The sequence below is a fragment of the Centruroides vittatus genome, unplaced genomic scaffold (genome assembly GCF_030686945.1).
Source record: "Centruroides vittatus isolate TY-2023 unplaced genomic scaffold, ASM3068694v2 contig_882, whole genome shotgun sequence".
NCBI classification, from domain to species: domain Eukaryota; kingdom Metazoa; phylum Arthropoda; class Arachnida; order Scorpiones; family Buthidae; genus Centruroides; species Centruroides vittatus.
Window position 1 is genome coordinate 1344478 of NW_027122574.1, and position 13116 is coordinate 1357593.

The window sequence follows — 13116 nt, forward strand, 5'->3', positions numbered from 1 at the left end:
GGCTCTTGGTTAATGTTACCCTTGGTGGCAAGATGGCGGCCGGGGGAATTTTTCCCTACATTCTAGACGGCGACGGGGAAAATTTTTTTCCCTGCGTTCGACGTGGCGACCGCGTTTCCTGTAACCTCGGAACGGAGACGCGCGATTTCGCGTTTGTGACGTGAGAGGGAGCTCTTTCGAAATGTTGTGACGTAATGTGTTGGTGCCGAGATCGTCGAATTATGCAAATTTTGTTTGGTGGGAGTGTAGAAGACAGTGGTGTGGTGCATGTTCGTTGTTGGCATAGAATTTTTTTTTTTACAATATCTGTTCTTTCCGAATTGTTAAAGAGGTAATTTATATTTTTTACAAGTACAAACAATACGAAATTGCTTTCTTTTTGCGCGTTTGTTTTGTTAAATTGTTTTTTTTTTATTTTTTAGTAACTTCGGTACTAAGGATATTTTTTTCAAGGCGGTTACTAATTTTGTGCTAGTCATGGGCGACGTTGATTTCAGTTCGAAGGAATTATGGGCAAAATGTACTACAAGGAAGTTTTATAAAATGATGGAAGCAGATTATTCTGAATTGGGATTGAACCCGGCAATTGATAATGCATTCAAATTTGCGGTCAAATTAGGTATACAGCAGATAGAGTCGACGTGTTCTGCGTGCGATAAGATATGCAAATTATATTACAGAAGAGAAAGAAATGAATGTCTTCTAAGATGCAGTTCGTGTGGAGTTAAATATTCAGTTTACGAAGGGACTTTTAAAAGCAAGTGCGGTCGTCTTTCCTGGGGATGTATCTTGTCATTCATATGGCACTACCTATGTCTAGAATGTGGAGCTACCATTTCGGCTTTAGCATCCGGGATATCTCGAAAAGCTGGTGTGGATTGGTCGAATCACATACGTCTAGTAATGATGATATCACTAAGTAACATGACGAGCTTCAAAATAGGTGGGCCGAATAAGATCGTAGAGATCGACGAAACTGTCATTTGCAAAAGGAAGTACGAAAAAGGCAGGTTATTGAAATCAACGAAATGGGTTGTGGGCGGCATATGTAGACAGGACGGGAACTGTTTTATTTGTCAGGTAAACGACAGATCTGAACAAACTCTAAACTGGATAGTTTACAAATACGTCAAATCGGGAAGTTTGATAATAACCGACGAGTGGAAGGGGTACAACCACATTGACGACATCGAAGGCGTGGATGTAGTGCATAGAACTGTAAATCACTCGAAAAACTTCGTGAATCCGAAGACAGGGGACCACACTCAAAACATAGAACGCTTATGGGGATACCTAAAAAATAAAAAACACCTGCCAAAGCATTACACAACCGATTTATCGGACTCATACATGTATCTGTTCATGTACAAGAAGTTCATGGACTGGCCTAAAAAAACTGCCGGAGAAAGATTTCAAACTTTCATCGAACATCTTGCTATGATTTATCCAGGGACAGGAAAAACTCCGAAATGGGTTGAACCCGAGACAGTTCCGTCTGCACCCGTTCAAAACGTCGACAAAAAGAAGAAGAATTATTCAAAGAAATCAGAGAAGGATCAGGATAATGAAACATCGTCCACCTCGAGTAAAAAAGGAAGAAATAAGAAGTCATCGACAGTAGTAAACGAAGCCGTTAAAGGGGGAAAAAAAAGATCTATAACAAACGAAGATCAAAATTCCAAAGGCCGGAAGAAAAGTAAAAAAGGGAAATGACAGACAATCAACGTGAGTAAAAAAATGTTTTTATTTCTATTAAAATAGGGTTGAATTAGCTTATTATAGTATAGGAGTTACTAGGTCGTGTTATTACGATACAGTGCGTAACGCGCAGTCTCCATAGAAGACCACGTCGGCGACCGGAAACGCATCGGTCACGTGATCAGAGGAAAAAATTTCCCCGTCGCCGTGTAGAATGTAGGGAAAAATCCCTATGGCGGCCATCTTGCCACCAAGGGTAACATTAACCCGGCTCTTTTCTTCCCTGTTCTTTTCGATTCGGCTGCTCTTTTATTGGTCGATTGGCGTTTCCCTCTGTTCGATTTATTACTACTTGGCAATATAAACGACAGAATGCAACCCCAAGAAATGTGGCCAAAATTACTTATAAATGTTCCTTCAAAGGCAGAAGTCTTCGTTCCGCACTTACTACTTCGCAAGAAACAGCTTTCTCTATTACTCCGATGATATAATTTGCATTTAGAATCGCACGGAATGCAAACGGACTCGGTCGGCTGTATGCCTAATTTTACAGCAAATTTCGGAAATCTCAATGCGTTATCGATACGGGGAGGCAAACCTAGCTCCAAGAAGTCGTCTTCCATTAACTTGTAGAAATCACGTGTGGTGCAACTCGACCGAAATTCGTCGTTGAAACTCAAATCGGCAAAACTACTCATTATCGAATAATTGGCAATAAACTAAACGCGGGGAGGTGGTGAGGAAAAAAATGAAATATCGTAACCAGAAAAATAAACAGCAAATATTCCAATACGCAATTCGTCGCAACACTGCAGTAAACGATTCCAACTGGAAACTAGTCGATTTGCATAAATTGCATTGAAATGAACAGAAATCACGTCACAGATCGAGCATTTGCATATTCGTTCGTAACACAACTACGAATTTCCCGCCGATATTACTCTCGCACGACGTCACGAAAGGGCTCCCTCTACCGTCGCAAATTTACACACGACCGTCGCCGTTTCGAGGTTACAGGATACTCGGCAACGTCGATCTCAGGGTTGAAACCGAACGGGGAAAAATTCTCAACGGCGTCGACGTCACGACTCTAGGGAAAAAATTTTTCCCCGCCGCAGTCGCCAAGATAGGGAAAAATTCCCACCGCCGCCATCTCGGAACCTAAGGTAACATTAACCAAGAAATCTAATAAAAATAGAAGGCATTGTTTATATTGTATTTGTTACGCGATCCATCAGTTTTCAATGGTCTTCACGATTAACTAGAATTTTGCCCACTATAATGAATCTATACTGTAATAATTGGGCAACGTGAACGAAAACTCAATTAACTGCTTTCACGGGAAATTTTTGAATTAAAATCACGTGATTTCCGGTTTTCACCGGAAGTTCGTATATAGTTAATCGGAGCCTCCTGCTCCTAAAGTTTCCATATCATCTGGTCTCGGAATTCATCTATCTAACTCCGTTCTCGAGATTATGGAAAGAACAGACAACGGTCAGTGGGAATTTTTAGGTCTACAATTTTTTCAAATTGCAGTTCAATAATAACAAGTTCGGTATGTGAGAATGTATCGAATAATATTTTTATGTCAAATAATAATAAAAACTTCATCTCATTTAACGATGAAGCTTACTTTTAAGACGTAAAATTTCATTTTATGGAAAGGTTTATTATATAGCCATTTACATTTTTATGAATAAATGAAAATTTTACAGACTAATTTTATATTTAATAATTTCAATAAATCACGAAATGTTTTATTTAGTTTATTGTAAGTAGGAAGTTAATAATGTTAACACCATCTTTCTTAAGCTATTGAAATGTTTTCTGAATAATCCCGGTTTTGTTTATTATATTTCGCAATAAATTTCTAAATTAATGTGGTCTAATCAAATTCAATTCTATCTATCCAACAAATAAAATTCTGTTTATGGACTAAACATTTAAATTAACAGTGTACGTTTTGTTCTCGTTTAAATTGCAATAATGTCGGCCAGATGGCCGCAGCGGCTTAGTTTGGCTTACCGCTCTGTATAAACACGGAATCAAGTCTGGGCTACGACTGCCCTCAGCATGATGATCTTCGGGTATGCGGGGTTCCTGGATAGGTAGGTTCCCTCCTCAACTTCCGATCGACCCCAGCACGATGAACCGTTCATGCCTCAGTGCCGAGTGATTCCTCCGATAATACACAAGCTGATATGATAATGTACAGTAGGCTACGTAACGTGGCCATATTATGGGTTTATGTGAAAAAATATAACTTTGTCTTATATTCTTTGTGTTACTGATTTTATGTTCTACATTCTCGCTGTTTATGGCTTATCATTTATTTGCAACTTGGGATTTTTTCTGGCAACTGCCGTCTTGTAAAAATTTTGAATAATTATCAATTTTAACTTAAAACTTCCAAATAAATGTTTATTAGCCGTAACAATAGAGATATACATAAGCACATTGTGTATATTCTAAGAACAGTATCAAAATTAAACGATATGGAATAGGAACCATGATTTGAAACTGAAAATTTTTGTATTACTGTTTCCTCGATTTTAAATAATCTTTGAAATCTTCCAACGCTTTTTCGTTAACTTCTTTATAGTAAGGTAATTCTTTTTCCAGCTTTTCTTTCCAGTTTTTGATATGCTTGAATTCACTAAAATCAATATCCATCACCTAAAAAATTAATCCAAAATAACAATTGTTCGTAATTATAGACTTTTGTCAATTAATTTATCTTGTATAGTAATTGAATATTTTACCTCGGCAAAACCGATACCAGCAAGTATAGATAGATCTGCGAGTGTTACATGGTCTGCAGCAGTGTACTGTGATTTAGATAAAATTTCATCTAAAATGGCAGTAGAATCTTTTAATATTTTCCTCTTTTCCTCATCAGGTTTAGCTCCAGTAAATATTTGAGGAAACTACGAGGAAAAAAGGATGATTATTTACAACATGGAACACTTTTAAAATATCGAGAAAGAATACATAGATCTATTAATATTTTAGATACTTACCACGAAATCGAGCACCTTTTTATATAGATTTCCAATATCAAAATATAACATTTTGTCTACTTCGGCTCTTTTCTGTGGATCTTCCGGATACAAAGAATTTCCTGGAGCATATTTGTTGACTAAATAGCCCATTATGGCTCGGCTAAATATAATATTAATAAATTGTTTTTCATAGTTTGTCAATAAACGTACAATTTAAAAACATAATTACTCGATATTTTATAAATTTACAATACTGTATTAGTGTTAAATAAACTAAATGTAAAATAATTTCTAATATAAATCTAAATGTTGTTTGAGACAAAGGAGGCATTTTCCTGAGGCCTCACAGTTTGACCCCGAGTCCAAAACTGTAAAAATCTTTGGAAGGTCATTTTTTGACCCATTGCCATACTTTCCCTTTGTTTTATATAACAGCCGGGAAAAGTAAAATGTCATATTTAGAAAATAAATCGTTCTAACGTAACACATCTTATAATTTGTATTAGGCCTATATCATTACAAGTATGTTAAAAACATCGTAGATGGTTTTTAACATACTTGTAACGATGTAGGCCTAGTGTAATAAAATAGTGTAAATTGAAGTTCATCACCGATAACAAAAGAAATAAACTTTGATACGATTTTACATAAAACATCACATAAAATAACTTATACTGAATTATTCTATATAATGTTCATATTAATTAATTGCATAACACTATCTACAGCAAGTTGGAAATGTCACTGCGGAAAAAATTTAAAGCGCAGAAAACAAATATCCAATAGAATAGTGGCACATCTTTATACATAATCGATGATTTTCGATTAAATTAAACTTTACTTCTTTCGATAATAAATAATATCTGAGAACTATGATATCCTCAATAGATTCGGCATGTTTATTCTTGTCATCGAACATAAGCTAAGTTTCTTCAGCCATTTTGAAACTGAATAACGACACCTCTATTATTGAGGTAAAATAACGACATTTTAATTAACGACGCGTTTCGTGAATGGCCTACGTTCACGTTGTTATACCTTATAATGACAATGCATCGTCGTTACTTTAATAATGTTACGTTCGTGAATCCAGTTTGTAATATTATTTTTAAAAAGACCGGTTTTCTAAGGCCAGTAGATAGGTGAAATTGGGCCATAAACATTAATTAATATCTAACATTAAATTGATGTATAGTATCCAAATCTAATATTAAGTCGAAAATAAAAATCTTAATCATTTATTGTAACATCGTCACAATGGCGGGTAATTTTTTAATCATATTTAAGTTTAAAAATTAATCGGGGCCTCCGCTACCTAACCTTTCCATATCTGGTCTCGTTTTTATCTAAGAGATTAACAGAAAACGAATAAACGGACAGGAGAACGACAGTGAAAATTTAGGCCTACAGGTCTGCAATTTTAAAAATGCAGCACAAGAATTAATGTGTTAATAAAATAAACGCATGATAAAATTCTAAAGTATCATTACAAAGATATACACATTATTTGGATAAATAATACTTCTAACGATGGCAATGAGTTATTAATTTCCTCAGAGATGAGTCTGAAAGCAATTATATTAAATGTAAAAGCCACTCTATATATTAAATCGATACAAACAATTCAATTTATGGACAATTGAACAGTGATATATAGTTTAACTATTGTGAGCATTAGTAACAGCATGCCATTAGAATGATGTATAGTATAATGTAATTGTTGAATTGCATGCTATGGCATATTTACTATGAGTAATAAAGCTTTAAAAATTATAATTTTCCTACCTTTCCCAAAGAATGAAGCCATTATCGTCCAAAGTTGGAACCGAATGCTGTGGATTAATCTAAAAAAATACAATGTGCATTTTATTTAAATTTCTGCAACGTATTTTAATAGCCTATATAAATAACAATAAATAATCATATTTTTTATGTTACTTTATTATTAGAACTAATCCGTAAAGCGCTTTCGATCGCAAGTTATACAGTAATATAATATATCGTGATACATTATTAGTAAACAATTCGGTTACATTAGTGGCCCTATATAGTAAGAGGTTGGCATTCTCTAATTTTGACGCCATGTTTCATTGGATTCCTTCTAGGTATTTGTAAGCGGAAAAATCGCATATTACCTTTATTTCCGTTGCGGCAATTACAATTTACGTGTAAAGAATTTCAACTGTATATTCATATTTACAAAGCATTTAAATAAATGCTTTGTAAATATGAATTAACAGTAAATATGAAATGCTGTATAATTAATTATACAGCATTAATTAATTAATTAATTATACAGCATTTATTAAATCTACTGTATATTCATATTTACACAGCCCTTATTTTAAATGCTTTGTAAATATGAATATACAGTAAATATGAAATGCTGTATAATAAATTATTAATAATAGAAAAATATGTTGCAATATGCTTTGTGAAACTAGTGTATTTTGTGGCAATTCATTCCGGTAAAACTTATTCTATGTACTGTACAGATTTAAAATAATTAATTATGGATAAGATGGAATTTTCAGACAAAAATACCATTATATATTTATATATATATTAAGTAGACAAGATATATCTACTCTATATGTATAAACATTTAGCTTGAAATCGTCATAACAATTTTTACCGTCTCGAAAAAAGAAAGAAAATAAACACCAAGAATCAAAAAATTGTCACGTTATTTTTATTGTAAACGTGCAATTATTTATTGTGATATCATCGCAATGCCGAAATTTTTAATTATATTTTTAATTTATTTAATGTTCTCCATCTCAAATTAGTACTGGCTTGCCCTGTACATCACACTTTTCCTGATAACAGTAGTCATGCCGGTCATATATTAACTGCTTTCAGGGGGAAAGGTTTGCATTGGAAGTTCGTATATACTTAATCGGGGCCTCCTGTCCCTAAGCTTTCCATATCTGGCCTCGAATTACATCTATCTAACACTGTTTTCGAGATTAAGGAAAGAACAGAAGGACGACAGTGGGAAGTTGTCCTCAATTTTTTCAAATTGCAGCCCAATAATCTCTATTGGGAACAAATGGGAGAAAACTTAGGCGAGAGAGCGAGAGAGGAAGTCCCTTAGTATAAACTAATTTAATTAAGAAGCTTATTTACTGTTGAATTCAAAGGAAAGAGAACAGTGAAAACGTGCAGTATTTGGTAAATTATTTCTGATGCTCAAATTGAAAATACTTTGAGAATTTTATGTTCTAACTCTTCTAATCAAGGGTACTTTATTTGGTCCAATATTAAAACAGAAATTTATGTTAGTCAAATTCTTTACATGATCAAGGAAACTCGGGAAATTTTAATTGTTCTTACAAATATTCAATTATACTATGCATTAAAATCATAGTAAAGATATGTTAATCTTTCTCTCTTTTTTTTTTCTTACCATGTTTTGTATCACTAATTATTCTATTTTATTAATTCGATCATCTGTCTAGAAATTGTTTTATTTCATTTGTTCCACTAACAGTTAATTTTTTTAACATTGTAATTTATTTGTAAATGCTTTTTATTTGTGTAGGCCAAAATAAATTGCAAAAATCTATTTTACCAGTGGTTAATAGTATTTTATTTGCCTCTCCAAATGTATCAATTATAATCATAGCTCAGGAGATATCTGATAATTTTACAGAACTTTTGTAACATTTAATTATACAGTATAATTAAATGTTACAAAAGTTCTGTATATTTTTTCTGTAATATGTTTTGAATTCTTTATGATATAGAGAACATTGTTAATTTAAAGAAATGAGTCAAAAATTTGTGTTTCTGACATTTATGAAACTACCGTATTATTTTATTAGCTCCTTCCAAATGCTGGTAAAAATTGACTGGAAATTTTTAAAAAAGCTTATTTTGATCAATATACTCTCATTACATGTAATATTAATTTAGACAGTCAAAAAATCAAAAAAGGTGGGTGATTAACATCCTTCTTCCCCTATATAATATTGATCATAAACTGTTTAAAAAAAAGCTTTGGATTCAAAGAATTTCCTCCCATGTGAATGAAAAGAACAGATCACATTTGGTTATTTATGTTTGAAAAGTTAAAATGTTTTTCTTTATTTTGAAGAAATAAGCTTTCTGGGGTAAAATCCACGCAAAGTAACCCTCCTCTATGGTACAGTACAGTACATCTAAAGTGGAATTTAGGAACAATGCAGAGTTATGTTCTAACCAGTGTCTAATTTATGGATTCTTGTTATAATATGTGATTGATTAAATCTATTAATAATGATATAGGGGGAAAAAGATAAATTTAGAGTTTTCTTTTTCCAGCTATGGCTAAAAATGTTGACAAAATTAACAGTTCAGGTAAGCTTGTTACTATTTGGCCTGTCATTAACGCATCGGAAGTAGGCCTACAGTAAATTATAATTATTTTCTTCAACGATAATCATGATCATAAGCTAATAATATCTGCAATGTATCCGAAAAAGTATTATACAGCAGAAGTAGGGAATTGACGACGAAACACGCCGTCTATGTACGGTAATACCTCGGTTTTCGTCTGTTGCCTCGGATTTCGTCGTCGTGCCCACCTGACCGCGCTGCTAATTTTGCGAAAACAAAGGGCGATTCATACGTTTTCCTGTTCAGAGTCGCGTTGTGTTAACATTATCCTCGCGTCTAGCCAAAATTCCATTGCTTTCCTTTCAACTCTATCATGGGACCAAAGAAAGTTTTCAGAACTAGCAGCCTTTTGAATGCCATGTTAAATGTTAATTTATTCTTCACATTAGTCTTTTATATTCATTTTATTTCAATTTCTTATTGTTTTTTGTATTAAATTCTATTTATTTTCTATAAAATATGTTTTTGGTATGTGTATTTTGGAGTGTCTAGAACGAATTAGGCCTAATTGGATTTACATTGGTTCATATGGAAATAATTACCTCTGTTTTCGCCAGTTTCGAATTTCGCCGATTGTTTTCGGACGGATTATCGACGAAAACAAGGTATCACTGTATTAAATTAATTAAAGTGTGTTTATCAGCTAGTACAACTACATCGAGCGCCACCTTTTGAGTACTGTTTTAAATATAAATTTAAAATTATATTATATTATTTAATTTAAACATTGGAAATTAATTTATACAATTATGAACAATTCTTTTAATAACATAAGTATTAAAGTACAACTTTTGAAAATAAAGGTGGGCCAAAAGTCAGTTAATTTAACGTTGTTTTGCTTAGTATTTTAGGAATGCGCTGGCGAATACGAATCGTAAATTAAATTTGGAACAACATTGAAATATGATATAAATAATCTTCTTAATTTGAAACCGTGTCTGTTTTTCTGTTTTGTTTATATCACGTAATGAAGCGCAATACAATCGACACAAGGCTTAGCGGATTAAAGGATGTAAAGAAAAGCCTTGTGTCGATTGTACTGTACTTCATTCAGTGATATAAACAAAATGATTTAAATATTTGAGTACGATCATTTATTATTTGCAAAAGTTAGCTGACTATTGGGCCACTTTAAATATGACTTACCTTGAGAAATTCCGGTTTCAATTGTTCTTTATTAAACAGATTAATTTCTTTTAAGGACAGTTCGATTCCGAGATGCTTGGCTGTCATAATAACAGCTCGACAAGGCGAGCTAACTGGAAAGTGATAGAGAACGAGAGGCATGTCTACAGCTTGCGTTACCTGAGCAGGGACTGTGCACACCGCTCCCATTTGAAACGATTTTATCCAAGCGCAACTTCCTTATATGACTCTACAGGTTTTCTTCTTAAAACCATCCGGTTATGTTTTGAATTACAAGTCACGGTTGCAATAGCAACAGGATGTCGATAGCCATATATAATAATCGAGTTTTCGGATCGTTTCGTTTTTTAAATAAATGTTGTTTACTTTATTATTTATTCATGAAAACATTCGTTTTTATGGGTTTATTTCGCCGTTTAACACAGTTGTAAATAATTTATTATATTTCCAAAGTTTTAAATATTAATAAAATATAATTGCTAAATGACTGTGGTGCCATCTAACATTCTCTTTAGTAACTATTTTCAAAATATATTATTTAAACTTTTTAAACAGAATGTCAAAGAAGATATCTGACAGTGTAACATGTTTCATTTAAGAAAAAAAATATTCATAGATTTCGTTACTATACGTCTTTGATACAAGCAGTTGGGTTCATACCCAACTAGTTGATAAGTCCTTGAAATAGGATCTGAAGCATGATTTCAAGTTTATATCAAGCTTGTATTAACTTAACAAACCCTTAAAACAGAATAAAATACATAATAAAACTAATAATTAATAATAAAATTAAATATAAATTATTAATTTGTCTAATATATAATAAAATATTAGACAGATTAATATAAATTGCTGATAAATGCTAATATAAACAAATTTTATAAACAAAATTTATTCCTTTAACATATACTGCTCGAGAATTTCCGTGAAATAATCTTTTAAATACACTTCCTAGTAAAAAGTACGTGTGAAATGTTTTTATTATAAAATCCTGTCCATATTTCGTCTTAGACTGATTATTATCAAATTTAATCTTAAAACATTGCAAAACGATTTAAAATGAAAGAAAAATAAAATTTAGAAGACACGAATTGTTTAAATTTACATAATATATATATTTTAATTAGTTATAAAAGCTTTTTTTAAAGTTTATATGTATGTTTTAAAATATAAATAAACAAATATATTTTAAAAAATAGGCTAACATCTTATAATATTTTAACGTGTTATTTAGATTCAAATAACTTATTGTTAATACACTGTACATAAACAATTACATAAACAAAAATTATATAGAACAACATGACAATACAGGTTCAATATACTAGAAAGGGGTCAAAAAAATTAGGATAATGTCATTAATTCCCGTCTATGATTCATTTGCACAAAATTATAAACAGAAGGTAAGAAAACGAGAAAAAATTTTTAAATAAATTTTAAAATTATACTATTTCTAAGAAGTAACTGTTAAATCATATATAAAGTGTTTAATAGTGTGATAAAGAATATTTTAATTTTGTTTTTCTTCTACAGATGGAGCCACCAGTTTACGAAAGAGACTCGCACAGTTAGATAATACAATCAGTTACAAGTCCCGACGGTAAAGTGTCTGTCCACATTCGCTCTTCTATCAATCAAAAGTGGCGTTAGGAAAAATTGTTTTCTTTTTTCGGTCGAAGTCTGATCAAATCGTCCACACCAATCTGATACAGAGTGGTCTACGAAACAGGCTTATGTATATCCCAGCTGGTAAATATACAATATCGCGGTTCCTGACGATGACGAATCGAATAAAAATACATCACGTGACACCCCCACCAATCACATGGCTGAAGATTATTTTGTGTAGCTCGTTCTCCTCTCTGGGCGCGCACTAAAAAAATTCCAAATATTATTTAGACTCTTCCCTATATTTACTGTTGCTATAGCAACTATATCTCTGATTGAAATTTTTTCCCTTCTTTCTTTTTTTATTATTATTACGTTTCAAAACATCTGGAATTACAGGAGTTTTTCAATTTTGATTTCTCATTTATATTTTCTTAAAGTAACGAAAATCTAATTTCGTTTTCTCCTTTAATATTTTTCAGTTTGATTTATTAAAGATTATAAATAAATTTCCGATTATTGGAAATGTAAACTGATTTTATTCTCTCCCACTTCTATGCATTTTCCCCTGAAATTCCACTTCCAAAAACTTTCTTAAATTCAATTCTTTTCTGTAACAATTTTCACTTTTTGGTGAAAATCTCCTTCGAAAATTATCATCAAATTTATATTTTTCCAAATTATTAAATCAATTATATAAGTGAAGTGATTAAATAAATTTTCTAAAATTTAATTAATTACAATTCGAAATTATAAAAAGCAATTTTCAATATGATGTTGGTGTTAGAAAGTGAGATGGAATTATTTTATGTAAACTTAGTATTTTCGCATTTAAATCCTGCAATTTTATTTTACGAACAGATAATTATAAGTGGGAAAAAGATCAGAAGAATTGACATCACAGAAAAAGAACTTTTCAGAAAAAATTTTATACTGTATTAGTTTTCTCTCTTCGTCGATACAAACAACACTATGTAATTCTTACTTGTTTAAAAACAATAAAAACTGGTAGGTATTAATCGATGTACGTTCTCCAAGTAATGTTGTAAGTTATATGCTCTTCAAGTAGTGTCTGTGCATCACGAATGATAGGCTTTTCAATATACGAAATTCAAGAAATGTATACTGTATGAACTTCTTACATTATGTATTGAAAAACATACATTGAATGTGTATTAATCAATGTATATTGTTCAAGTGTACCTGTTACTTATATCACTTCTTAACGAATATACATGTTTAATATTCGTAATTAATGAATGTTTATATAAAAATAACT

The 13116-nt window shown here is 31.8% G+C and overlaps 2 protein-coding genes across 2 annotated transcripts in view; both read right to left on the bottom strand.

Moving 5' to 3' along the window:
- LOC136983431 (cilia-and flagella-associated protein 96-like) overlaps positions 1 to 13116 on the bottom strand; it is a 47664-nt gene that overhangs the window by 24482 nt on the left and 10066 nt on the right. The gene's annotated exons all lie outside the window — the stretch shown is intronic.
- On the bottom strand, positions 4095 to 10464 carry LOC136983434 (glutathione S-transferase 1-like). Its single transcript, XM_067280171.1, has 5 exons — positions 10230 to 10464; positions 6489 to 6547; positions 4722 to 4863; positions 4464 to 4628; positions 4095 to 4377 (listed from the first exon to the last, which is right to left on the bottom strand). The coding sequence occupies exons 1-5, from the start codon at positions 10416 to 10418 to the stop codon at positions 4237 to 4239; spliced, it is 696 nt and encodes a 231-aa protein (XP_067136272.1). The 5' UTR covers positions 10419 to 10464; the 3' UTR covers positions 4095 to 4236.

Coding starts and splice junctions, on each gene's coding strand:
- LOC136983434 (XM_067280171.1), bottom strand. CDS start 10,418: ATGGGAGCGGTGTGCACAGTCCCTGCTCAGGTAACGCAAGCTGTAGAC. Junction 6,548..10,229: donor TGAAACCGGAATTTCTCAAG/GTAAGTCATATT, acceptor GTATTTTTTTAG/ATTAATCCACAGCATTCGGT. Junction 4,378..4,463: donor CTGGTATCGGTTTTGCCGAG/GTAAAATATTCA, acceptor TTAATTTTTTAG/GTGATGGATATTGATTTTAG.